This window comes from Crocodylus porosus, unplaced genomic scaffold (assembly GCF_001723895.1).
Source record: "Crocodylus porosus isolate Cpor-Errol unplaced genomic scaffold, CroPor_comp1, whole genome shotgun sequence".
NCBI lineage: Eukaryota > Metazoa > Chordata > Crocodylia > Crocodylidae > Crocodylus > Crocodylus porosus.
In genome coordinates this window covers 16,288,719-16,316,540 of record NW_017728925.1, presented here as the reverse complement: position 1 = coordinate 16,316,540, position 27,822 = coordinate 16,288,719, and the positions used below count along the sequence as shown (strand labels likewise).

General features: G+C 47.9%; 1 protein-coding gene across 1 annotated transcript in view; it reads left to right on the top strand.

Annotated features, from left to right (window-relative positions):
• Positions 1-27,822, top strand: part of KCNT1 (potassium sodium-activated channel subfamily T member 1) — a 171,953-nt gene that overhangs the window by 127,152 nt on the left and 16,979 nt on the right. The window contains exons 13-24 of the mRNA XM_019541124.1: positions 893-1,029; positions 3,859-3,922; positions 7,561-7,669; positions 9,474-9,582; positions 13,265-13,414; positions 13,848-14,086; positions 20,204-20,420; positions 23,038-23,143; positions 23,974-24,146; positions 24,345-24,416; positions 24,840-24,974; positions 25,608-25,734. Coding sequence (XP_019396669.1) covers positions 893-1,029; positions 3,859-3,922; positions 7,561-7,669; positions 9,474-9,582; positions 13,265-13,414; positions 13,848-14,086; positions 20,204-20,420; positions 23,038-23,143; positions 23,974-24,146; positions 24,345-24,416; positions 24,840-24,974; positions 25,608-25,734 — 1,638 coding nt within the window. The remainder of the gene's footprint in view (positions 1-892; positions 1,030-3,858; positions 3,923-7,560; positions 7,670-9,473; positions 9,583-13,264; positions 13,415-13,847; positions 14,087-20,203; positions 20,421-23,037; positions 23,144-23,973; positions 24,147-24,344; positions 24,417-24,839; positions 24,975-25,607; positions 25,735-27,822) is intronic.

Below are 27,822 nucleotides of genomic sequence, written 5' to 3'. Positions count from 1 at the left end.
GCCGTGTCATTAGTCCTGTGTCGCTCCTGTTCATGAATGTGCTGTTTGGCACCGTGGAGCTGCGAGAAGGTAAGCCAAGGAAACCTGGCAGGGATAGATACGTGGGCAAAAGATACCAGAGCAACTTAGCCAGTCTTCAGCATAACCTGGCGATTGGATTTAGTTCCTTGAATAAAGCAAACAAGGCAGGATGTGTGCAGCTTAAAAGAAATGTGTCCTGTAGTTATCAGTCAAGATCCATAGAGTATGCCCCTGCCGTGCTACCACAGTGTTGGCCACAGCCAGTCCATCACAGGATTTTCTATAGGTGCTAATGCTATAATATTTTAAGTGCATAGAAAATGCCTCGACAGATGGACATTGTTTTCTTTTCTGGTTGTAGAAATTCAGAAGGTCTTTATTGTAGATAATGCCATTTGCGCAGTCTTGTTGTACCCAAAAAGGGGCCCACCAACTCCAAGTGGAATATCCAAGTCTAGTTGCTTCCAGCCGCCCTGTTACTTTCCACTTGCCGTGATGATTTCTGCAGACATTGGGAAGTGCATTTGGGCCTCAGTTTATCTAGCAAATGAGTGCAACTTTCAGTCCAGCCCCGCAAACAATATCCCGCCGCCTCCTGAATCTGCATTTCATTCCATACCGCATTCATGACCACAACCATCCACCTTGCACCTGGACGTTTAATTTCCTAAAATTAAACAAGCTCAGAGCTCCGCTTTTTTGAGTGTATCGCTGTTTAATAATTCAGTTGTCAGATGTGCCTTCATTAGATCTGTTATGCGAGTTGGCACCAATGGTCACATAATGCCAGATGCCTGCTAGAATCACCACACGCATTTGCAGAGCATCGTGCTACCAGGGTTACAAATCGACATGGGCTTCTGTCTTGCAGGATTACTACGTCGTGATCTTGTGCCCAACAGAGATGGACATACAGGTCCGGCGAGTCCTTCAGATTCCTCTCTGGTCACAGCGAGTGATCTATCTCCAGGGGTCCGCGCTGAAAGACCAGGACCTCATGAGAGCCAAGTGAGTTGAGAATTGGGTTGTACACAGCAAGACCCCCCGAGGTGGTGGGGAAGGGAGGCAAAACCCTACAAAGCTCATGTCATGATTACCAGTGCAAGACCAGTACTGTAGCATTGATTGCCTTGGCTACAAATCTTCTTAGATAGGCAGGGGAGAGAGGTTCACTCCAAATGCTCCAGCAGAGAGGCCTCTCTCACAGATGGTTGACTGCAACAGCAGTCAGCTAAATTGTAGATTAAATGCTGGTCCTTTTAGTGCAAAGCTCCATCCTGTGGTTAGAAACCGTTATTGGTAAAATGAATGCTCTTTGTGTGCTACCGCCTGAAGATTTCCAGATGTGAAGGCAGAAAGATGCTGTTAAGAGAAACTACCAACATCTTTTAGGGAGACTCGGAGCTCAGGGTATTTTTAGCTGATGCTCACAGAAAAGCCCATGCTGCGCAGTCCTGACACCATGGCCTCCCAGGGCTAGCCTGTTATCCCTGTCCTTGTTTAAACAGGCATACAAACTTCATGGACCACATCCATCCATTTTCTATGGCAGTACCATACACAATTCTTAAAAGTGGATTTCACAGAAGTCAATTGTAGCCAGGCTCTCTTCATCCTGCCGATAACAAGAACAAGGGAGATGTAATAAGGGTGCTTAAAAGATGTCTTGAAAAGCTGGCAATTACTAGCTCCTTTTGTATCCACATCCTAACCCAGTAGCTCTCTTTTCAGAACCTCTCCGCTTCACCGGTTGTTAAGGTGCCTGGCATAATGAATCGAAAAATGTTCTCATTTTTGGATTCAATACAATTTGGATTCAGCAGCCAGCAGCAGAACCTGAAGACAGTAATCCTGAAGACAGTATCTCCTGCAAAGCTCACAGTCTGGTTATCCACAGCATCTTTTTTTCCTGCAAGCTGGAAAAAAAAGGGAATAATATCCCTGGGAAATCCTGCTTTTGTGAACTCTTGATTCAAACTGCAGGCAGTGGAAAAATAACAAGCTTGCTCTCCTGGGCTTTGTTTCACTCTGGTTGTCTTTAATTTCCTGGGCTGCTTGTCTGTCTGCATTGCCCTAGAAATCTCTCCTGAGTGAGGTTCCTCTCTATGTCCAATAGTGCTCTGCGCTAGTAGAGGCCTCTTTGGAAAAGGGAAATTTTAATTACAATACAGTTTCTCTTTTCCTTTAAAAAATGTAAGCTGATGTGCCTGGGGGGAAAAGAGGTGGTATCGCATTAGGTTTCTTCTCTACAAAGTAGTAGGTAACCATTGATCTTTCTGGATCAGGTTGTGTGCAAGAGACCAGCTTGCTAACAAAAATAGCTACCATTGCTTCCTCCAGGAAAGCCAGTGCTAACGGGATGCTTCAAAAACATGCACATACCCTAGTTCTGCGTGGGTCTAGACTCTAAATGCTGCAGCTGCCATCCTTTGGCTTTTCTAATGTTGCTGCCTTTCCTGTCATTGATATGGCTGAACAGATGGGGGTGCCCTCAGGAAGTTTTTGGCAGAAAGAGCTGGGGGCAAACAAGTCCTCTGAGTGTGTGCATAGAGCCTGCGCTCTGCCCACCAGAAGGACTAAGGCAGGCATTTGGGAGGCAGAGCTTGCCAAGGGGCTTTTTGCTACCCAAAGCTTTGATTAATGTCCGGCGGCAGGAGCCAGGCAGCCCTGGTAACAGCTGCAGGTCTTTCCATCTCCAGTATTCAGAAAGAGCAGACCCAAGCCCAGGCATCCTCTGCTTTTGCTGAAGGTAGATTGGGTGCTCCAGGGTAGTTTGCAAGAAGGGCCTTTTACTCCCACAGGTCTCCTTTTGAGACCCAGCCACTGGCCTGAAGCAAACTCAGCACCATTTCTGGAGGGGCAGGGGCTTGGCTTTCTTCTGCATGATTGCAAGGGTTGGACATGGCACCTAATGTACAGCCAGGAACCTAGGTGCTTGTCTTTGTTGGGTGTTTGGCCCCCAGGTGCACGGGGGAGATGCCCTAGCATAGACCCACTTTGGGGCAATCTGAGGATTTTATTACACAAAAGGCTTGTATTTTAAAAGTTTTAGTTCATCAGAACAATCAAAGTGTCCTCGTCTTATTAAACCTAAGATTGTAATTAAGCCAAGCCAAGGCATTGTTTAATCATAGACTCACAGGCAATGAGGTTGGGAAGGGACCTCAGGAGGTCACATCTAGTCTGACCCCCTGAAGCAGGACCAGCCCCGACTACATCATCCCAGCCAGGGCTTTGTCTAGCTGGGTCTTAAACACCTCCAAGGATGGAGACGCCGCCACCTCTTCGGGTGACCTGTCGCAGTGCTTCACCACCCTCCTCACGAGAGAGTTTTTCCTGCTATCCATCCTCAACTTCCTTTGCAGCTCGAGCCCACTGCTCCTTGTTCTGTCATCTGCCCCCACTAAGAACAGGTTTAAGTCCAGGCTCGTTGTGAAGCCAGGTTTAATTGCGCCATGGCTCTGTGTGGTGGGGGTGACGCTGGGCTGCAGATCCCGAAGTGTAACGCACAGTGCCTTCCTGCACTAGCTTTCATTAATGTTCTCATTTAGCAGCTTTTAATTTGTTGCCTTGCTATAATTACACAGGTCAATGTGAAATGGCCTTCTTGCATGAATCGTAATGCTACTAGCTCTGCTCTTGATTATAACCTGTTTATAGTAAAAGGGCGAGGATAAGGAAAAAGGGCTGAGACCTAGGATGACAGGAGTATCCATATTTGTACCTTCTCTTAAATTGCTGAAGTCTGGCCAGGAGACTTTCTTGTTGGGGCAGCGTGAGAAACACCATCCTGCTGGATCTGCGAGACCCACATCACTGGTTCTTTTTGTCTTACAGAATGGATAATGGAGAGGCCTGCTTCATTCTCAGCAGTCGAAACGAGGTGGATCGCACTGCTGCGGTAAGACAAGCCTGGTTTTATTGTAGACTGATACTTTTAAGTCCAGCAGGAATTATTATAATCATCATGTCTGTCCTCCTGCATAACACAGGCCAAAGGACCACTGTTGCCACCACAGTGATGGGGATGTGGTGGCTGGGCAGGAGCTGGGGGGACTGCACGTAACCCCTCACTGATGGCCACTAGCTGAATTCATACTTTCCCTTGGAGCAAGTTACCCCACAGTGGTCTAGCACAAGGTTTTTTGCACCTTTTCCTGAAGTCTTTTGGCCCCTTTTGGAGACAGGATATTGGACTGGGAGGAGCACGGGTTCGGCTTTCCTCTGCTAAGTGTCAAAAATATCCAGTGCATTTAGCAGCATGCTGTCTGCAGTTCCCCAGCCAGCCCTGCAAAGCTGGTCCATTGTGTCTCAGTGCTTTTATCATTTGCTCGTGTAAGAGGGATGTCGGGATGATCAGGCCTAGGGACTTTGAGACTCAGGCTGATGTCATGAGCCAAAAATACCCTTTCATGTCATGCAACAGAAATATGCTCAAGAATAGGATGGTTAGTCTGTAGTGGTATAGGCCTGTTCTTCTAACTGCTGGGGTCCCTTAGTCGTGCATAAGCAAGGCAATGAGAAGAGCAGCAGGTGGAAGTTTAGGATCGACAGAGCGGAGGGTCATCCTCAGGAAAAGTTAAATAGCAGAGAGTCTGTGAAGTACCAATGCACTGACCCAACTCAGGAACAACAGCTTGGTTATATGAATAGAAGAGATGATCAGGATCTGTCTGGCTTGGTCCTGGGTGTGACTAAGCTGCATCCGCCTGGAGGGCCTGGTGGCAACATGGTGGGACTACTTGTGGTGGGGTAGTTCCTATAAAATACCACCATGTTACAACCTCCAGTGTAAGGCGACTATAGGGCACCTCAAAACCCTGGTCCCTACTGCCTTGTTGGGTATTTCTTGGTTGGCAAAAGGCTAAGGGACATCACTCTGACAGAAACACACCCTCGCTGGGGCATTAGGTAGTCAGCAGCAGTTCTTCTCTGTTGCTTTGGCAGAAGCTACAGCCATCAAGTCACTGAACATCTGGACTTGATTTCTTTCCTTTGAATTCTGTCTCAGTGATCTAAAGGGGGGATAGCAGGTCTTGGGCAGCCTCCACTCCTCCATGCACTTGCCTAGGCATATGCATCAAAGGTCTTGGTGGGATGGTCATAGACCTCCTATGCATATGTCATGATCCCGAGGATCAATGGTTGCCTCTTACATGTCTGTCACAAAAACACTGCTTCTAGACCTCAGGTCAGTGATGACAACCAGCAGGCATGGGATCAGGAGATCACCACCCCCCATACACACATACACTCCTGGCTGCAGGGAAGGGATCTCCTCACCAGTGCAGGGTAAGAAGTAGGGGGGCTATGCAGAGGGAACCAGCAAAGCAAAGGCTGAGAGCTGCTGCATCCAAACATGAGGACGGTTTGTTTTCCCCCATCCATGTCTGTGCAGCCAAGCAACTTCCAGCATTGCTCGCCAACAGCTGTAGCATTGTGTGTCCAGGCCAGGTGTGCCCCACAGCAGTGCTGCTGGAGTCTCCTGTGCACGGCGTGCTGCAGCCTTGCCAGGGGACCTGTGATGAAAGAAAGCTCTGCATGGATGTGGAAAGTCTCCCTGTCTGCTTTTCTCAGGGCTGAATCTTTGCTCCCACTAATCAAACTGATGGGACACGGGTGTCTGGTGAGAAGAGTAGCATCATCCTTCCTCCCCGCAGGCTTTGAACTCCTGGTCAGATTTACAGTGGCATCCCAGCCCCATCCTTGTGCCTGCAGCTGCTGGTCCTGATGTCGTCAGCGCAGGGCTGTGGCTTTTCCAGGGCCTCAGCTGGGAAAATTGAGAGGAAAGTCATAAGAGAGGAAATGTTTGTTTGAACGCAGCTGGCCAGGGACCCAGTTCTCAGGGTCCTGTCAGTCTCGCTCTGAGGAAGGAATCAGTAAAGACCTCAGGATTTAGTCCTCTGTGAATCTCCAAAAATATCCAGGGGCAGCTATAAATGGCTCTGGGATCTCATTCCTGGAGAGTTCCCTGTCGTGGCAGCATCAGTCTGTGCTGCACCTTCATTACAGAGAGCGGAGAGATATCAGTTGGTAACTGTGAGCAGAGAAGAGTGGAGAAATGTCCTCCACTTCCCCGTAGTGGCCATGTGCGAGGGATAAAATGCATTTCATGGATGATGGCCTGCTGTGATTTGTGTGTGTGTGTGCTGTCCCTTGTCCAAAGCAGGACAGTGGCTGCTGGAGTCATTGCTCTGATCTTCCCTAGCAGCCTGTGCAAGCATTTCCATCCATCGAGCAGGGCAGGGTTGGCAGCCTGCATGTGCAAGTTGTCTAGGTCAGAGACATGCTCCGGTGGAGGGTGACCACCTGAATTGCCTTTCAGTAAATTTTGAAGAGGAAAAGCAAAGTGCAGCATGTTTCCTTCCGACTCTTCAGTGTCTCTGCTGAGCCAAGTGACTCTGTCCTTCTTCTGTGATACTTGGTGTTTGTCCAGTTTTGGGTGGGGTTTGGAGTAATGGGTGAGAAGCTGCTGGCTGGATCACTGAAGCACTATGATTTTTTCTGTTCTCAGACCTGGCTGGATTGAAGCTGGAGGAGAGCATTAGTTTGAAAGTCTAAGAAATAATTCAGGGCAGCTTCTGCTCAGGCTTGGGAGGTTAATACTAACTGAACTTGGTTACTTTCCAACACATAATAGGAAACCATTTAAGGACATGTGGGACAAGAAATTTTTTTCCCCGTCAGGCTCTTCTAGCTGCTTCTCAATGCCGGGCATTGCCTCCTCTTGTAACAGCATGACCTAGCGCAGCCCTGGCTAGTGGACCTAGGTCTTGGTTGTGGCAATAGAAGATCAGGCGTCAAGACTAAGAGGTCTTAGTTTAGGCACCGTGAGACCATGAGGGACGATGATGTTGTACAAGCGCTTCCCAGAGCGACATGGGAAGCACAGTCTGCTCACGGCCGTCTGGATGGGGAGCATGTAAGGGGGTGTGATTTCCCGAGCAAATGCTGGTATATTTTTTGGCCTCTTTCTAGACCTGCTGTTTTTACTCTGCATCATGGAGGAATCCAAGCTTGAATACTAGAAACAGATTAAGTTTGGCACATGGCAGTACTCTTTGTGTAGCTTTCATGACTTGGATTGAATTATTTCCCACGATTTCCAGTGGATCATATCACCAGGTCCCACGAAACATTCATGCACACATATTGGTGTTACCTTCCTCCCAGTATCAGTGCAACCCAGAGTCCACCATATCCGTGGTGTGCATTTCCCATGTCCAGTTCTGTCTAGAGCAACTCAATTCCAGTTGCAGAACGGCACTCCCCGGCTTTCAAGGGGCCCTTCTGGAAAGGTCCCTTTTGTTTTTTCTATTTCACTTCAAAACTCTCACAGGTTTTTTTTTACTTTAATGTTTTTGTGTTAGCAGCTACCAGGAACAGCTGGGTGCTTTAAAAGAGCCTGCTGGTGCTTGCCCTTCTGTGATTGCAAGAATATCACTTTTTAATTAAACTAAAAAACATGCAGGGCCAGGGACTTTACCAGTCTACTACAGTGATGTCTAATGAGTAGTTCTTGTCCTTCTCTTCCCTTAGGACCATCAGACCATCCTGAGAGCCTGGGCAGTAAAAGATTTTGCCCCCAACTGTCCTCTCTACGTTCAGATTCTCAAGCCTGAAAATAAGTTTCATGTCAAGTTTGCTGGTGAGTTTTGTACGATGTAAGTGTGGGCTTGTTACACAAATTCCCAATTGCTCAAATCACGAGTGAGAACTTATGAGGGAGGCAAGATGCCGTTTTTGTTGATTAAGCGCTTAATACACACACACACCCCTGCATTCATACCCCAATCTCTGTTCTGCACTGGTATATGTTACAGTCTTATCAGTGCTCGGATCAACCTAGTGGCCAGACAAGCTGATCACGAATAGGAGCCAGGCTCCTGCCAGTCCATCTCGTCAGACAAACCGGTGCTTCAGGAGGACATGCAGAACAAGACCCAAAATTGATGTCTTGCCCCATCTTTTATAGCTTTGTCAATTCACCCAGTCCTCTGGACTTTTGCTGTGTTATCACAGTGTTCTTTCTTGAAGGTTAATTGCCCTTGTTCTCTCGCTGTTCTGGGGCAGATTCTTCTTGTTTTGGTGTTTTATCTGTCGGCATTCTTCATCCAGTCACCAGCTGATGTTTTCCTTTTCCACAGACACACTCTCACCCATTCTCTCACACACACAGCATTCAAAGGTCGAGCATTTATGTCAAGCTACAGAGCAATACAAAATGGAGTTTCTTAAGGCAATTCAAAATTCAAGCAAATACATAAGATTAAAGGCAATAGGCAAAAAGTCTATTTGTATAACAGGCTCCCCATCTAAAAGGTCAGAGCTGCCTGCATTACTCAGGTCCTCATTGATGCCAGTGGGCCATGAATGCACAGACGTCCCTTGCTTTTCACCACCAGTGCATTTCAGTTTGGCTGCTGGCTCCGCTCTGAGCCTTCTGTTGCCAGGACAGGCAGTAGGTATGTGGTCATTTCTAGCTTCTTGATCTTTCTGGTATTTTAGAGCATCCATCCTCCACTTCTTTCAGCATGGGAATTAATATCTGCAGCCAGTTAATAGGAGTCACTACCTAGATCAATAGAAGGAGAGTCTGTGTAGGTCACAGGGACAGACCTACCAACTCCAAAGGCAACCAGACTTGTAAACCTGGCTAAGAGTTTCTGCATAAAAGAGGCAGTAAGTGTGGTCACTGAGCTGCAAGAGTTGTCAAGGGGGATTTTGCAGTTTGACGAACTATTTTTAGCATCTGTGACTGAGGAAAGTGGGAACAAGGGTTCTTTTTTTTTTTTTTTTTCTTTTAATATGCTGGGTTTGAATCTGTCCCCTGAGCTCTTCCACTGAGGAATCCCACCAGGTCTGTACAGTCAAACTCCCACATGAACCAGCAAGTAGCAGGATGGTGCCTCAGTGTAAGGACATTCTCCCATCACTTTGGAAGCTAATTAAGTTGTCCTTTAAAGAGAACAATTGAGTATTTAATCCAGCTCGTTAGGCTTCCAGTGTGAAACCCGTCTTCTAAGACTGACCCCAGACAAAACCTCTTCCCTTTCGTTTTACCCTGCCTCTGCCGTCTGGGTTGGACGGGGTTTGCTTGGCGGGATGCCATTCTGCGTGTCTATTTTTTCTTCCCTACCTGGAATTATATGCCCATTCACATTGATCTCTAAGGCAGCTGAAAGCATCCCTGGTACCTAGTGAAAACAAGCTGCTTTTCCTTGAAGCCCCTTTCTGTACTTAATCAATCCATGCTGACTCTGCTGGAGCTGGAACATAAAACAAACAACCCTCCAGCCGTCACACATGCTGTGCCGCCTCCCCTAACCTTCCCTCTTCTCACTGGAAACTGGCTCACTTGAAAATCTTCCAAGGAAATTACCGGTTGCCAGAGGCAGGGAAATGAAAGCTCTGCTTGGAGAGGGGTAATCGCGCTGCCTTTTCCATTTCAGATCATGTGGTCTGTGAGGAAGAGTGCAAGTACGCCATGCTGGCTTTGAACTGCGTCTGTCCAGCAACCTCCACGCTCATCACCCTTCTGGTTCACACATCCCGGGGACAGTGAGTGTATTCTGGTTTGACTTATTAATTCCCTTTTGCTACTTGCCATGGTTGTTCCCATTCTTCACCCTGATTTGCCATCTGAAAATACACATTGGGCCTTGGCTACAAAGTTGGGCTGTGGGCCTCTTAGGCTCAACCTGCCTTAGGAGAAAGGGTGGTCTTGGCGTGCTGTCACACAGGATGAAGTCTCAGGAGACCTACTTAACCTCTGCACACCTCAATCTCCCATCCCCCATCGGATCTCCCTCCTTCCTGCCTCCCAGCCTTTCCTGGGTCGGTTGTAAGGCCTGTCCTCTATGTGTTTGACAGCAACTGCAATAGGAACCTGATTTGCACTGGGGACCTCTTAGACCAGTAATGATCAATAATTGTAGCATCACCCCTGGGATCTGCATCACCGACCCACTGGCTCAGTCCCATCTCTAGTTAAGAGCACTGATCTCCCCGGAACAAATACTTATTTTTCTATGTCTACCACAACCCATTGAGCTGGGGCTGTCTGCACCGAAAAGGGGTGCACACCAAACCGGTGGCATGAGCATGGGGACCCACCTAGCTGGGGCATTCACCCTGTATATTTACCGCTTATAGATATGTTCCCCATATGGCCACAGGAGTAGAAGGACACGGGCATCCAGGAGCAAGTCAGGGAGCAGCCATTGTGTCTCCAGGCTCTGTGCAAGTGAAAGGGGTTGTCCTCTGCTTTGATGTGGAGCTCATGGAGTTAGGAGCCTTCTGGCTTGGGCACCCATGTTTGTTACTGGGGGGGGAACATGGCAGCATCTCCATGGCTCTTTATCTCTGCCTCACAGAGAGGCCAAGGGCATGAGTATTAAAGACCATAGCTATCCAGGACTGAGGCACATCAGCAGGGTTGTGTGGGGTGCCCAGGCCTGGGGCAGGAGGTAAAACTGCAGGGCAGGAACAACCTGTATGGTAGACCCAGTAGGGGCCAGGATTTGAGACCCCTGGGGTATTGCGTGTCAGGAGTGAGAAGCATTGGCCAAACCGGGGGCATGACAGGTGACGTTGATTCCCTGGAGTGTATCGCTGAGTTAGGAGCAGGTGTTTGCCCCTTGCCACAGCTGCTGCTTCTCTAGGCAAAAGCAGCTGGAAACATCTGGTTAAGAACAAATGCCCATGCTAAAATCCCCACAATTGCCCAGGTCTCACAAGTGAAGGTGCTGCGGGCCCTTCCCACTCAGCAGTTCTTTTTGCACCAGACATCAAAGCTAAGTGCCAGTCAAGCCAGTGATGGGGCAGCCTCATGATCCAGTCTTTGTGCATGTATACTCAGGGATGATGCCTTCATGGTCTGTCCTGTGCAGACCTGTCCTCCCAGGGGGCGAGTCCCGGCTGAGTTGAGCAGGCTCCTGTAATTAGAGTTTGCCAGCACAGCCAGAAATAAGTCTTTGTGGTTGTACCTCGCACGTGGGCCTTCTGCCTCTCAGGGACAGAGGTGACAAGTTGGTGACAGCCACATGCAGGGCTCCAGACAGGAAAAGAAAGGAAATCACTTCTGCACTGTGCAGCAGGATGCTTCATACAGCATTAAGAAGTACAATGCAAAAGCTGGACCTAGCTGCCTTCTTGCCCTTTACATTTCATTGCGTGCTTTGGCATGCGGGACAATGGATCTGTCATGGCCACACTCTGCTAGATATCCTCTCGCTGAGAGCATTATATAAAAGATAGCTGTGGTAAAGTCTGAGGCTGCAGGCTAATGACTGTACTGATCTCAAAGGACACCCGGGTACGCTGTAAGGATATCACGGTGATGCTTCAGGAAGCCAGGCAAGCATAGCAAACTGGTTATAGCATGTGATGCTGGAGTCTCTGTGTCACTGACTTGCTCTTTGTTCATGGGCAAGTCACTTAACTTCTTTGAGCCACAAGTTCAAGCAGTTGCAAACAGACCTGAATGATCCTGTCTCATGCACAAGTGCAAATAAAACACAAATGTCCCTATGACCATTATAGCAAAGTTTGTTGAGCCCTTTGGGAGTTTTTGGACTTATACAGGTGCAGTGGGTTTGTGAATGGGATTGTGCTCACAGTCCCCCTGCCTTTCTTTGGGAAAGCATCACCCTAAATAGCATCTGCTCATTTGTCCCTTTCAAGTGCACCCAGTTATTAATAAATTACAGAGTGAAGGGTGCGGCAAATATGGTTAATGGTGCATTTCCCCGGGCAACAGTTGAGATGAGCACTGCGTGTGATTTTGGAGAACATAACTTCGCAGGGCCTGGGAACAAAACACTGTCGATACCGACATTGGCACGGTGAAAGGAAGCTGAATTCAAGCGCAAATAGGCCCTTCAGATTGTGTTTTGCAAGTTTGTATAAAATACAACCAGAAATAAATCAGGCTGCCTAAGTACATGCTTTGATGGAGCGGGTTGTTTTTCCATGGCCAAGTTATAACGTACTGAATTCAAAGCCATGTGAAGTCAAAGGGTTATAAAGCCTCCAGCGTGTCTCCGACTCCCATCCCCTGCTCAGGATTGTTTGCTAATATTTGCCCTTTGCGGCTCCCCTTAGGAGCACTCGTTAAATACAAAGGCGTGTACAATCTGCAATTAAAATGAGATCATTTCTCACTTGGATGTGCTGGCAGCTCATGAAAAGGCACTGCCACCATCTTACTGGTGCAGGCCTTAAATGCAGCCAGAGCTCATGTCCTTCATTGTCCCACTCAGTAATCGCCAGGGATCCTGGTTTTCTCTGCTTGGAAAAAATCCCCAACTTTCTGTTAAAAAACAAACCTCCAAATCCACATTTTTCCATGATTAAAATGAAACACCACTATATGTAGATCTATATACGAGTGGTGTTTCATTTAAATCATGGGAAAATATGGATTCTGGGGCTGCTTTTTTTTAACCAAAAGTTGGGGATTTTTTTAAATCAGATAAAACCAGGATCCCTGGTAATCACACTGTCCCCAGGTGATGTAAATGGTCTGCGTGCCTTTGCTGGCCCTGCGTGCACAGCGGTGAGGCCCTAGTGCAGCCAGGGCAGAAGGGTGAGCACATCACCTCCATTGCTGAGTTCATTGCAACCCTGGGTGTGGGGCATTGTTCGTTTTACTACCTCCTTTTCCTCCAAAGACTGGATGCTGTGACTCTTCTTTCTGTTTGAATCCAGGGCATTTCTGCTCGGTTGCATTGAGCTACGTTTCCTGTGCCCACAGCAGCCCCAGCCCCCACCAGGGGGCACATGATCAGGGCCCCAAAACCAGTGTTACTGTGCGCCTGCATCCCCCAGGAGACTTGCTGCAGAGGTCTACATGACTGTGAAGTGTCTGGGTCAGGGAACACAGCTGCTTAGAAAGCCCCTTATTTTAGTCCCAGTGTGAAAGCCACCCTTTTCTCTCTGCTGAGCATAAGACCTCGGGGCATGGGTTTTGGAAGGGCAGGACTTGACACTTGCAACCTGAAGTTCCTCTCTTGGCTGCTGGATTTCCACTGATACAGGTGTGCAAGGGAATGTCTGGATTTGGCCAGAGGAATAGCTGTTAATCCCACCCTTCGCTTGCTATAGTCTGAAATGCAAATTGGTCTTTCAGCAGGTTTTTGCATAGCCCGGTGATGGGTGCAAACCCAGCTGGAGCGCATGGGGTGGTAGCACTGGTCATGACAAGGCTTTAACAAGCAGACTTTTGTTCCCTCGGCTACAGGGAAGGCCAGGAGTCCCCTGAGCAATGGCAACGGATGTACGGGCGCTGCTCAGGCAATGAAGTTTATCACATCCGGATGGGGGACAGCAAGTTCTTCATGGAGTATGAAGGGAAAAGCTTCACGTATGCTGCCTTCCATGCACACAAGAAGTGAGAGCAAGTCTGGGCTGGGGCCTCTGAGTGCTGGCATGTGCAGGAGGAAAGGTCTTGTCTCGGGGGGGGCATGTTGTCCCATAGCAGGGGGATCCCTCAGGCTTTGAGAAAGACCATGCATGTTTTGGTACATGTAATGCATTGGTGGGGAGGTCACAGGCTGGCCTGGGGGGGGACTTTGGAAAAAGTCTTGCATGTGGGGGGAAGTGGTGCTCTGGGTAAAATGCAGGGTGAGGTGTGGATTTATTTATATCAGCTTGGAAAGCGGGACAGCAGGAGCCAGGAGGAGCATGCATTAGCTTCTGCTTTCAGTACCCGAGGTCAGGGCAGATGGTGAGAAGCACGGGCCAAAGCCACGTTTGCAAAAGCACATGGAGAGTCTTTTCTCTAGCGACCAGCCTTGAATGCCTGCCCTGTGTTTCTGCCCCAGGTACGGTGTCTGTTTGATAGGCATCAGGAGGGAAGACAACAAGAGCATCCTGCTGAACCCCGGGCCACGGCACATCATGGCAGCATCAGACACCTGCTTCTACATCAACATCACCAAGGAGGAGAACTCCGCCTTCATATTCAAGCAGGAGGAGAAGCAAAAGAAGAAGGGGTTTGCGGGGCGAGGGGCCTATGATGGTCCCTCCCGGCTGCCTGTTCACAGCATCATCGCAAGCATGGGTGAGTTCCTCCAGCATGCCCAAGGGAACAGGGGGGAGCAGCGCGGCCTGTTTGAAAGAGCATGGCAATGATGTCCACGCGCTTGGGTGTCATGCGTGGTGCATGTGTGGTAGCCACACACTGTTTCTGGGATTGGAAGTGCCTCTGTGCAACTACTGGGGCATCCTTTTCTGCTGAAAACAAATGGATGCCTCTTATGTGTAGCTTTGTTCTGGATGGAGCCTTCATCTCCATGTCCCAACCACAACCCAATCCCTTTTGGAAGTTGGCAGGTATTCAGGGGACTTTTAGTAGACCCGGGGAGATCCTCCTTAATGTTCAGAGCACAGAAAGAGAAGGCAGGTCTCCTGGGTTTGGTTGTTAGCTCTGCGACTGATCTGCTGGGTGACCTAAGGTGAGTCACTTAACCCTTGGGACGTTGTGCTGCCAAAAGCTGGAGATGTCATTCCCCTCTATGCTGCCCCTCCACAAGTAGCGGCAGAGGAAGCCATCTCTCAGGCAGGCTCTGTCAGTGTCTCTCCCTTGTGTAACCCTGCTGGCTCTAACTCCATAGCTCAGCTGTCGTCAGCATTTTAAACTGCGGTTACTTCTTCCCATGGCAGCATAGAGAAAGTGCCCTCCACCACTGCTTCTTCCTGCCACTGATCACTGCCAAAGCCCCATGCCCACAGGTCAGATCAAATGGCTTAGTGGGTCAGATCCAGCCTGACCCCTGCTCTTGCCCAGCCGGGGGAGCGGTGCTGTTTGCAGAACTATGGCTGGGAAGTTTGCTTATTTGCACCATCTCTGCCATGGAGATAGCACCGCCTCAATCCCAGAAACAGCTGGGGAAGCTTTGTTTCTGTTTGCAAGCAGGTTACAGCAGATGCGTTTCTACCTGGATGAAGTTGCTGCTCTCAGGCATAAACAGTAGATGCAAGTCAAAGCTTTGCTAGAGGGTTGCACTGTGATGCCTTGCAAATCGGCCCCATCAAGCCAAGCAGCAAGGTCTTGCAGATGTGTGCACCTGCTCTGCTTGGTAGCTGTCAGCTGGCGGCTTGGGAGGGAAAGTTTTTGGCCAGACCCTGCTCTTGTCCTGCAGATGCATGCACTAGCGCTGCTATTATAGGGTTGGGTGACAGGCGGCAGCTTGTCGGCACTTCACTTTAGCCCCAGGGCCCTCTGCTTTTATATCCCCCTTGCACATATTTATAATAACGTATCCTTTCTCCTGCCTTGATGCACTATAATGTTTCCAGCAGAAGTCATTGCTAAGTCCTGAAGGTGATCATTTAACTGCTTCAAGCTCTCTTAGTAGTAAAGTCACACTGGGTTGTACATGACTCTACCATGTAGCTCTGCATGTTGCTGACCAAATGATCCCTTTGACAAGATCTGGGATACCAGGGGGAGGTATACTTGGAGCCCAACGGGGAAATAAAAGAGATGCCTTGTGACTTTATTGTCTGTAGAAAGCTACAGGGAATCTCCAAAGCCCCCTTCCAAACTCAGTTGCTATGCAGCTGTGACCGTGGAAAAGTTGCTTCCGTTTTCTGCCTGGGTTTTATCATCTATAAAGGAAATAAAATGTCACTTCCCCACCTTTAGCATCTTAGATGGAAAGCACTCCCTGCAAATGCTAAATGTTGTTATTAAGGCCCATCACATCCATTAACATGAAGGGCGTTTGCTCATATAAATACCCCATACCTTGGTTAGAAGAATAGACTCTGCTGTCTGCATTTGAAATCATGTTTATGATTCATAACTTGATGAATGGCACAGTTTGCTCTTCAGTCAGTGGTGCATTTTCTCAAATCAAAACGACCATGACTCATTATTTCCAGCTTGTATCTGGGAAGCGCAAATTTTGGGGTTTATCTGGGGAAGCCAAGACACAATAGGAGATTATATTCCAGGCAAATCGTGTATCCATTTGCATTCAAGGACATTAAGTTACACAGATTATCCCAACAGCGAAACACAAAGCTCCTTGTTGGGCAGCATTTTTCCGATGCTCTTGTTATATGGCTTTTTCTCAGTGGGAACATGTTCAGAAGTAAAAGGAGAGATAGGAATTGTATCCTACAAGTAGGTCAGTTGTATTCAACTACTTGGCTGGTAATAAGGGGGAGAGAGCTGAGCTCCTGAGTCGTGCTTGCTGTGCCATGCATCGCTTTCCTACCCACTTAAAAATAACTGTGTGACAAAGGCTAAAATAAAAGCCGATGGCTTTGATTTCCAAGAGCAATGACTGATTTTGATTGCCCAGCCCTATACGCCTGAAAAGCTCTTGATTACCAGAAAGGGCTGAGCAGCAACCCACAGAAAATCAAGCTGCTTTGAAGGGTCTCAAGGTGAGCAGCCAAAAGCTGAGTCACCCAAAAGCACTAGTCACATGTGCATGTTTTGGTCCAAGACTGGGAGAAGAAGGGTGGGATTTTTTCAAAGCAGCTAAGAAAGTGAAGTGCCCTTTTCCCATTTAAAGCCACGAGTCGTTGGGTGCCTGCCTCTCTCAAGTGCTTTGGAAAATTGCACTTCTCCTCTCCGTTTTGACGATGGGAACAGAAGGGCAGAGTCCAGGGGCAACATTTGAGTCTTCTGCATTTGATGGCATTGAACACTGAACCACGGCTATCTGACAAAAGACATTCGATGCTGGGTATTCGAATGGTCTGACGGCGGGGTTGAAATATCCTTCGTCAGGTGGTTCTTTGACTTGGGCACAATGATCCGTTTGACCCATTCGTCTGAATCGCACAGGTTAAAAGCTTTGATCTGCTAGGAGAAGCAGGATGGGTGATGCTTGGAAAGACAACATGGAATCATTAAGAATAAACCCTGACTTTGGGGGGGTGGGGAAAGAAATTGCTTTTAAGAGCCTGCAGCCGTGCTTTAGCAGCTGCGTGGGAAGGTAGCGCTATCCGGGAGCAATGGATGAGTCAGTGAGAGCATTAGTAATACCACTCCAAACATCTTTGTGGCCTTTCATTGCCAGATTTCACTATGCTTTACACACAACAACCAATGTTTGCCTAACGGGGGGTCTCAAAAGTGCCGTTGTAGGTGGGACACAATCATGAAGCAGGTGTTTTCTTTGTGGGGTCCCGCAGGGATTGGATCTTGACCCTGTGCTGTTACCAATGACCTGCAAGTAAAGATAAACTCATCACTGATAAAGTCCACTGATGTCGCAGAGGTCAGAGGAGTCATACATCCTGGAGAGAACAGGTCACTGAAACAGGTCCCTGGTAACCTGGGCACAAGCAAGCAAATGTTTTTTAATATCGCCAACGTTGAAGTTACGGATATGGGAACAGAGAATTTAGGTCCTGGCAGGGGGCTCTCTCCTAAGAAGTAGTGACCATGAAAAGGTCTTGGGTTCACAGTGGATAAGGAGCTGAACTGGAGTTCCCAGTGTGAGGCCAGAAGGGCTCACGTGGTTTTCACGTGGTTTTTGAATGTACAAGCAAGGGGATATCGCATGGCAGTCGTGGGGTTTTCTTACGTTCCCTCTGTATTTGGTACTGGTGCTGCCACTAAAGGGATACTGCATCCAGCTCTGGTGTTCATAACTTCATCAGGATGTTGATAACAGGAGGGGAGTCGGAAGAGACCCACCAGAACAGTTAAAGGTTTGGGAAAACATGCTTAATAGGATGTCAGTCTATTTAAAGACTCACTTGATCTATTCATAGCCTTTCTGGGGAACAGAAATGTAATAATAGAAAGGCCTTGGTACTACAGGACCCTTCAGTCTCACTGGCAAAGGTATAACAAGGCTGGAAGTTGAAGCAGTGCAAACTCAGGCTAGCAATTAGGTGCATATATTTTCAGCCCTGAGAGAGAAAAACCATGGCAAGATCTCACCGCTCCTGGAATACCCTGGTTTGCTTTCCAAGGCCGGGTCTGCACAAGATATTTTTGCTGGCGTAGTGTTGTGGGTTTGAGCTTGTTGTTACTGGGGTTTTTTTTTATCTGAACATTTCTCTACCAGCAAAGCACCAGTGAAGATGCATTTATGCTGGCAAGATGGCATTTTTGCTAGTGTAGCTTGTTGCATTTGGCAAACTGTTCATCAATGCATTTTTTTCACATTAGAAGCTGCATTCGCTCTAGAAGGGTCTGTAGTCTATTTATACCAGGATAGTTTTACTAGCAAATCTTCTCTGGTACAGGCTTGGCCTAAATCTCCTTTTCGACTACTGACTGTATCCAACGCAGCTAAGCACATGTGCAGGCGCAGGCACACAACCGAGCTGTCACCAGCCCACTGGAGAGGAGCAAGATGTTCCTCTGAAACACAAAGAGATAATAGAGTTGGGGGTTTTGCTTCTCAGAAAAGATTCCTGTGATTTCTCAGTGTGTTCCTTCAGCACCAAGGTGTTTGCCATGTTCATTCAGCTGTGCCTAATCCAGGATTTCAAACAAAAATCCCACTTCGTCATTTTTATAGTAATCTTGGAGCTCTACAGCTCCTGGTCTCTGTTGTGGACAAAGCTGTATCCACATTTTAATAAGAACTCAGATGCAGTTCAGGGAGGTTTGACTGCAAACTCATTTATGAAGGCAAGAAAGAAAGAGATTTCAAACATTTGAGGACGTTTTGTGCTGGAGTCAAGGTGGGTGCCGGAGAAATGCTGAAGAAATGGAAGAGGCTTGAAGTTCAGTGCGATTTGCACAGCAACATTTCTGGGTGCTTTTGAAAATGTAGTCTGATGGCTAAGGGACTTTGCAGACAAACAATAGCACAGGGGATTCATTAGCACTGGTGGCAGCAGGCTGTACCTGAGACCACTGCTTCAGCAGCCAAAAGAGGACTGTGCTAAATCTGTTGAAGAGCTGCTTGGAAATGGGGCCAAGCAAGCAAGAACAACGTGGTCACGCTGCATGCACAGTGTGTTCTCAGGAGGTTCCCGGGAACTGAGCTGTTGGGAGCCCAGAATATCTGCAAGCTGCAAAGCCATTTCCTGGAACGACCCATCCAAATGGCGCAGAATGATCCTGATCTCCAAGTTCGGATTGACAGCGGGCGCCCTCAAATGTTCCAAGCAGATAGGGGTTATTGTGAACTGAGAATGCCAGAAGACTCTTTGAGTTGGAAAAAATGTGTTGGAAGTTGCAGATAAGAAGGTCACAACCCCGGGGCCTTTCCCACAAGCTGAGTTTTGCCACCGAGATTCCCACCTCCATAGGACTTCAGCATGTGATCGGCTCCCATCTGGCTGTGAGCTTTGACCAGCAGGCAAATTCCTTGTACTGATAATGAAATTATCTCTTTGGCTTCAGAGAGAATGAGGGCAGCGTGAACAGTGTGGGCTCATGAGTGCATGTTTGTTAGAGTTTAGGAGTAGTTAAGGGAGCTTTCCCCCTCCTTAACATCCATAAATGGGAAGTTCCCAATAAAGGATGGAAATCTTGCATGTTGAAGGCTTGTGAAAGCATCAGCTCCAGCTGAAAATACTTGCAGGGAAAAGGGCATTTTTTAAACTGATCATTTCCCAGTTCCTATGAATTCAGTCAGCTCCTACAGCAGGTATAAACTCTTGTTCTAGGGGCTTGGTCCTGCCAGGTGCTGAGCAATCAGGCACCTATTCACAACACTTAAGCACTCTCTTAAATTTGCTCAGTTGGTCTGATAGATGATATCACATCTACCCAAACAACCTTCCCTGCTTAAATTTAAGCATGTGAACAATCCCATTGATATGGCAGAGCTAGTGAAAGCTTCCCTTCTTATTTCCTGGATAGTTTTATGTGTGTCTTGGAAAACTGAGTATCAAAATTCAATTTGGAAATAATTAATAAAAGACCACAGATAATTGATTGTTTTAGATTGATCTGGAGTCCATAGATTGCTTATGTTCCTGGCTTGTATCTCTCTATGATGCATTATCCTTGAAGTCCTTACTCAGGTCTGCAACATGTTTTTACTATGTATTAATTGTTTCTTAACCCTTCTATGACTACATATAAATGCAAATTTAATGTATAGTCCAACAGAGAGGTCCTCATACACTTACTTCCCTGCAGTACCTTAGTGCCCTTGTGCGGTCCATAGCACACCAGACCGAAATACTTTGCTTTCATTTGTTTATCGGTATATTTGTTTGGCCCTTCCTTACTCTTCATTTCCAGGAACAGTAGCCATGGATCTGCAAAATACAGAGTGCCGGCCTGTTAACAGCAGCAAGCTGACCCTCCCGGCTGAAAATGGGTCAGGTACCAGGCGACCTAGCATTGCCCCAGTGCTCGAGTTAGCTGACAGCTCTTCCCTCCTGCCCTGTGACCTGCTTAGTGACCAGTCGGAAGATGAGATGACTCAGTCGGATGAAGAAGGGCCTATGGTTGTTGAGTAAGTTGCCATTTGACAGCAGCATCGCTCTGCTTTAGTGTCAGAAAGACTTTTAAAGTGTCTGGAAATCCTGCTTGTGCAAACAGGCATGCAGTTGCAGTGCAAGAAAGGGCAAAAAACAAGGCGTGTGCAAACGCCCACTGCATCATCATAAGTGATCAGCTTTGTGTAGGATGGGATTTTCAGACAAGTTTTAAGAGATATGCGTGCCTACTTTTCTGCTGTCTTCCACTTAATTCCACAAAGGCCTAATAGGTGGTTCCTGTGCCGGATGGCTTGCAATCTACTCTTTGGATTGTACCTTCTACTCTTTGGATCATTGCAGCTATAGTGTTAAATCAATGAGGTGGCTTTTCTTGTGAGTCTGCAGAAGAGAAGACTGAGGGGGGATTTGATAGCAGCTTTTAACTCCCTGCAGGGGGGTTGCAAAGAGGATGGAGCTGGACTGTTCTTAGTGGTGACAAATGACAGGACAAGGAACAATGGGCTCAAGTTGCAGCAAGGGAAGTTGAGGTTGGATATCAGGAAAAACTCACTAGGAGGGATGTGAAGCACTGGAACAGGTTACCTAGAGAGGTGGTGCAGTCTCCATCCTTGGAGGTTTTTAAAGCCTGGCTTGACAAACCCTGGCTGGGATGATGTAGTTGGGGCTGGTCCTGCTTTGAGCAGGGGGTTGGACTAGATGTGACCTGAGATCCCTTCCAACCCTCGTTTTCTATGATTTCGATGAGTCTATTTTTTGTCTCAGAGTAGTTCCAGAGGGAAAGAAGGGCATAGGCAGGGCAGGGCACGATTCCATGTAACTTGCACAAAAACAGGCCAAGAGATGGTCCACCACCATGAACTTGCAGTCAAAGTCAGTTTCCTACTGAGCAGCATTATGCGTTTACACTCAGGATTGCCTTCCAACCGTTTGCTATAAATGCACATTCCTTCAGGCTGCATTAATCATCAATAGACAGGTGTAAAAGATCCATGTTTAACGTAAACTCATCCTTAGATCTAAAACCCCTTTTCATTTACATCGTCTCTTCCCCTTGTTGTCTGGGATTATCGGTGTTGTCCTTGTCAGGTGTTACTGATGGGTTGTCAGTGTTGAAGTCTCTGGAACTGCAGTGCTGGCAAAGTCGATCCCAAACTAATCTTGTCTTAAAGAACGACCGCAGCCTCGGTTCGGTGGCAAAGATTCGGCCAGGTTTATTGTCTACAAGCACAGCCCTAACATGTTTTGACCTAACCAGTACATCAGACCAGGAGCTAAGACATTTGTACCTGTGACAGGGTAGTTGGCACAATGGCAGGCAGACTCCCCCAGGAGTTTCCCTTCTTTCCGGTTCTCTTTATACAAGGATCAAAACAAACGTCCTATTGCTTTCCATCTGTATCTAACGTCTCAAGCCGTCTTGTGCTGTGGGCTTGTTTCACGTTCTGACCTGGGCGTTCCCATCCTAACCTTATCATCCTGCTGCTGGACTATCCTCCCATCTCCAGTTTCATTTATTCATCGGTCAGATTTGCTGGTGAAGCTTGCTCCTGTCAGTGCTTTAGCAAAGCCTTTGTGCGAGCAGCATATATTGATGAATGCTCCAGCAAGTCCTACACCCCTCTTTGAAGCACTGGGCAAGCCTGCAACCCTCTCAGTCTCAGTCTAAAGAGAGAGAACAGGATCAGGCCTCAGCTGACATACGAGCCTTGCCTATGGGAAATTAAGCAAGCCATCCATTCTGTGCTATTAAAGTGCCAGCAGGGCTCACCCTGATATTTTGCATCTCCATTGGATTGGAACAACTAATACATGCAATTATTATTCACTTTGCCAAAATCCAGTTTGCATAAATTAACCTCTCGTTAATAGATTTGCTTCTGCTTCTGCTCTGTCGCTGGGGAACCTCTCTCTGAGTTTTATCTGCAGCGACATGCTTATTTAAATTACGCTGCCAATTCACGAGTTAGGAAACGGTGCAAGAGCAGCACCGTGTGGTCAGTTCTGCATTTTCAAAGTAGCGATTAATAGCTACTGATGAGCCAAATAATATATTTGTGTGAGCCCACACATGCACAGGCACAAATGGGTTTGTTTGTAAGGGACACTGTACCGTTATTAAAGTGGTTAGTAAAGCAACAGCACAAAAGCTGGCAATTCTGACTACGGTTTTAAATGGATTTCAGTTGCTCTGTAGTCTGAAAGCTTGTTTTTTTTCTTCCATTATAGCAGCAGTGCAAAGTACAGCACATACAGTACATTAAATGAAGGCAAAACCAAAAATAGGTGATGGGAGTTTTGTCTCTTTTTTTTTTTCCCTGACTCGCAGTCTGCTGGCCAGTCTTAGATGTTGAGACCCATCTCTGCTAAACGCTTCCAGATGTTTTTGTCTTCCAGGATCTGTTTAATTGTCTGGGGGTTCATGAGAATAAAGGGGGTATGTGTCTGTGTCGGTGTGTCTGTTGCCTTCATCCCATTCTGTGACCCTTTGCCGGCTGAAGGCGTTTTTAAAATGTGTTTCCATGCTTTATTTCTATTCTTGCCGTTCCAGCGTCACTTAATAGCGTTTGCTTTGTGTGTGTGTGGCAAAATACAGGTGTGCCCTGATACTGATGGCTGTTATCTCTGCTCTAGGTATGTGAAAGGCTACCCCCCCAACTCCCCCTACATTGGGAGCTCTCCCACTTTGTGTCATCTCTTACCTGAAAAGGCCCCATTCTGCTGCCTCAGGCTGGACAAGGTAAGAGGCTGACTTCAGAGCGAACAATAAAACATGTCAAGGGAATAACTTTCTCACTGAGAGGGTGGTGAAGCCCTGGGACAAGTCACCCACAGAGGTGGTGGACACTCCATCCTTGGAGGTGTTTAAGACCTGGCTCGACAAAGCCTTGTCTGGGATGATGTAGTTGAGGCTGGTCCTGCTTGAAGCAGGGGGTTGGACTAGATGTGACCTCCTGAAGTCTCTTCAACCCTCATTTTCTGTGATTTCTATGACAGCCAATGGACAGAAGCCCTAGAACCACCCTGGTTACTGTCCTCCTGTTTTGGAGACTCATCTGGGAGACTGAGGATTGAATAGACCGGGGCAGAGAGCTCGCTGTAGGGAGGATGGCCTTATTCACAGGGGCAGGGGGCATGCACTGTGCTGTACCAGCCACCCGGACAGCTGTCCACTCCATGGCCACTTGGTCTAACTCCTTCTAGCTGTGCAAAAGTCACTCTAGATGCTCAAAAAAGATGAGCAAAGTGAGACATTGCCTGCCAGAGAATGGGGCCATCCAAGCTGTGGGCCCCAGCCCCCCATGGCTGAAATGACAGCACAGTCCCAGTCGTCTCCTGATCAGACTTGGCAGGGTCCTTCTCCTGCTCATCCTGCCCGCTGGTTGCTGCAGAGCTTACAGCATAGGACTGAGCCTGCCTAGTGGTTTTGCCATGTCTGAATTTTGGAGGATTCTTTCTCCCCGGGGGAAACGTGGCCATTCATCCTCCGGTCCCCAAAGCCTGGTGTCAGGGCACATGGGCAGCTCGGAACGGATCACCAAGTCATGATGCTTTTCTGCCTGTGCCCAGGGTTGCAAGCACAACAGTTTTGAAGACGCCAAGGCCTATGGGTTTAAGAACAAGTTGATTATAGTCTCAGCAGAGACTGCTGGGAATGGGCTGTATAATTTCATCGTCCCCCTCCGCGCCTACTACCGGTCCCGGAAGGAGTTAAACCCGATTGTGCTGCTGCTGGATAACAAGCAAGTACTTTTCCAAAGTTATTTGCCATTGCATCAGACCTTTCCCTCCATTCAAATGGGCATTTCGTACCATGAGGGATTGTGTTGAATGGTTCTAGTTAGTGTCTGAATGCACTATATGCAATATTTGACTGAGCTCCAGTACTTCTTAAAGAAATGTCCTATGAACCTTTTTGCCATTTGTCTCTCTTCCTTTAGGCCAGATCATCACTTTTTGGAAGCCATCTGTTGTTTCCCCATGGTTTACTACATGGAAGGCACGATTGATAAGTAGGTGTCCTTTGTTCACAGGTGTTATTCTATCAGTCTGTCTACCCGGATGCCCATCGGGGTCACATCTGACAGTTGCCATGCAGAATTAGGTTAAACTCTGTTATCCACCAGGACTTCCCACACTGTTGCTTCTTTGGATTGTCTAACTGCCAGCACTAGAGGTTGGAGACGGTCATCTTTTAAGAGCCCACAACTTTGTCTGAGTCTCCTCCTTGCAGATTAGCAAATGCTGTAGGATTCACCTCAAGTTTCCCCACTTCGTAGGCATCATAAAATGGTCATTATGATATCAGAAGGATTTGGCATGAGCTTGTCATTGCCATTCACACGGGCTGAATGCATGCACGTTTGCAAAATAGCATTCATTGTTTCATCCCTCCGTGCATTAACCTCCTCCTTTGTCTTTGGGAACGATCCCAGCCTGGACAGTCTGCTGCAGTGTGGCATCATTTATGCTGACAACTTGGTGGTGGTGGATAAAGAGAGTACCATGAGCGCCGAGGAAGATTACATGGCAGATGCCAAAACCATTGTCAATGTCCAAACCATGTTCAGGTGAGAAGTAGCCACGGGTCCTTCTCTGACATTTGCATGTGCCTAGGACTAAGAAACGCTGAGCTAGTTGGGATCACGTAGAGGTCCCAGGTAGGCAGGGGTCAGTTCCCATTCTGCATTTGGAGCCCAGTGCTAGAAGCTGAGCGAGCACCAGTGTGAGTGGAAGGCCAGGGCACAAAGGGGCTGGTGGAACCAGTGGGTGCTGGGGAGGGGTGTGATAGCAGAGCAGTTAGGAGATCTTGCCACTGCTGCAAAGGCGTGAGTGGGAATCCTGCTCTGGACTCATGCCACAGGCTGCTGTGTTTAACTTGGACCACAGCTTTGTACACAGAGACACAGGGCAATGTGGAAAGGTTCTTTCCCCTCCCCATACCTTGTGCATCAGCAGCCACAAGCCTCTCCATGCATGTGTACAATCACCATGGCTCATCCAGTGAATTAAAACCTGGCTTGGCAACATGGGAATTGCTTGCGCAGTGTCGTGGTGTTAACCCCCCACCCATTCCCCCATCCTGTTGCTGGTCTTGGAAGAGTTCGACCATTCCTCCCAGGTGAAGCTGACATGTTCTGCCATTTCCACACCCATCCCAATGCTTGCACGCAAGGCGCTCACCGCCCTGCCTTCCTTTCCAGGCTGTTTCCAAGCCTCAGCATCATTACGGAGCTGACCCACCCATCCAATATGAGGTTCATGCAGTTCCGAGCGAAGGACAGCTACTCCTTGGCCCTTTCCAAACTAGAAAAGGTGAGGTGCACCCTTGTCCCTGGGGACTTAATGTGGGGTGCTCACAGACCTATTAGCTCACTGTGGTACCTGCCTGCTGGATTGGAAGGGTTAATATAACGAGTCATTAATTTAGAGTTCTTCCCAGCTGGGACTCTCCTGCTGTGCTCTGCAGTCATTAAAGTTAATGAATTGCCATCCAAGATACACAAGTATGCAGATATTTGACCTTTTGGGTCTCTGTGTTTGTTAATAGGTGTGGATAGATTTTGAGTTTTCCCTGCTGTAAGGCTGGTTTTCAACTGCCAGTAGAAAGCAGGTGAAGACAGGCTTCTGGGTTGAATTAAACTGTATATCCAAATGAAATCTGCTAAGGAAATGGGGTAGGGTAGAACTAACAGCTGGTGAGGAAAAGGGAAAATATTTCTGGACTAATTGAACCAAACGGTGCCATTGTATGACTGCTCCTTTGAGTCTGTTAGATGTCAGGATCAACTAAAATAATCCCTTGCTTACTTCTGCCGAGTCAAAAACAGGGTGTGCAGTGTCTTTACTACTAGTGCAAGGCTCAAGCATCTTCTTTCCCTGCAGGTGAAAGATCTGAATCTCTGTTGTACATTCACATACTTTGTGCTGGATTCATGGGGCTGAGGGTGAAGGGAGTCAAACCAGTTCAGAGGAAATAACCAGCCAAATCGAAGACTGGTCCTCCCATTTGCCATCTTTTTTCCTAACTTGAGTTACGTCAACAAGGGTAATCCCTGAAAGGGCGCTAGGTTGTTCCTCAAGCTGTTCTAGGATGGAGCTGGGGTGGTCTCAGTGGGGGCAGATGACAGGAGCAATGGGCTTAAGCTGCAGCAAGGGAGGTTGAGGTTGGATATCAGGAAAAACTGCCTCACTAGGAGGGTAATAAAACACTGGAATGGGTTTCCCAGAGAGGTGGTGTCATTTAAATCCAGGTTTTTAAGACCTGGCTCAACAAAGCCCTGGCTGGGATGATGAAGTTGGGGCTGGTCCTGCTTTGAGCAAGGGGTTGGACTGGATGTGACCTCCTGAGGTCCCTCCAACCCTCATTGTCTGTGATTTCTATGATCCATCCCCCGTGCTGTCTTGCTGGACTTGGCTCTCGCTGTGATTGATAAAACAGCCACCCCGTCCCACCCAGCTGCAAGTCCCGCCAGACAGCTCCTGCAGCAGAGGTACAGACGAGGCGCAGGTATCTGTGGGGACGGGACAAGCAGGCAGGATCGTGACAGAGCTCAGATTTCCAGAGAAACAGGAGCACTAACGGCCGAGGGAAGCGAGCAGTGTGGTTGCGTGCAGGGGTTAGGCAGTCATGCCTTGGTACTGGAGCATGGGCCAGCCGCTGAATAGGATGAATCCCCTGTAGCAGTGAACCTGGCGTTGGTGGACCCCTATGAAAGACACTGTGCTGGGGGAAAGGATGGTTAAAATGAATGAGAGCATTCAAGTCCTACCTCTGCCAGGGATCCCCTGCATGACCTTGGTCAAGCCACTTACTCTCTGCACCCAGGTCAAACAGAGATATAATAGCCCTCCTTTATCTGCGAGGTTGCCAACTCTCTGAGGCAGGGATGGTCTCTGGCTAGGCCCTTGTGCTCTGACCCACATGAGCAACCTTGACCTCCATTAGGCCCCAAACGACACATGTGAAGGACGGATGGAGTTTTCTTCTCTTCACACGCAAACAGAGCATCATGAAGCATCTACCACTGATCTAGGAGCATGGTCTCTGCAAACAAAGCACACTGCAGAGCTCAGTGAAGCTGCTGAGTGCATTCAGTGTCTTGTGGGTCTGCTCCTCTCCCCAGAGCTCCCTAAAATGCAAGGGGAAGCTTTATGCTCTTTCATCCACAGCTTGGCCAGCCCCTCATTACAGGCTTTCTACAAGGCTCAATCTTTCATCACTGGACAGTGGAGATGTGATAACAATTTTTATTAATTTTTTAATGATCCAAGAATAGTCTAACATTTTGAGATGGGGGAGGTTAAGACTTGCTGGACCGGCCTTGGTGTTGGGAGAGAGCCTGTTGGTTGAAGAAAGACCTGGAGTCTGCAGTTATCCTTGCTGGAACGTGTGTGTGTGTGTGTGTGTGTGTGTGT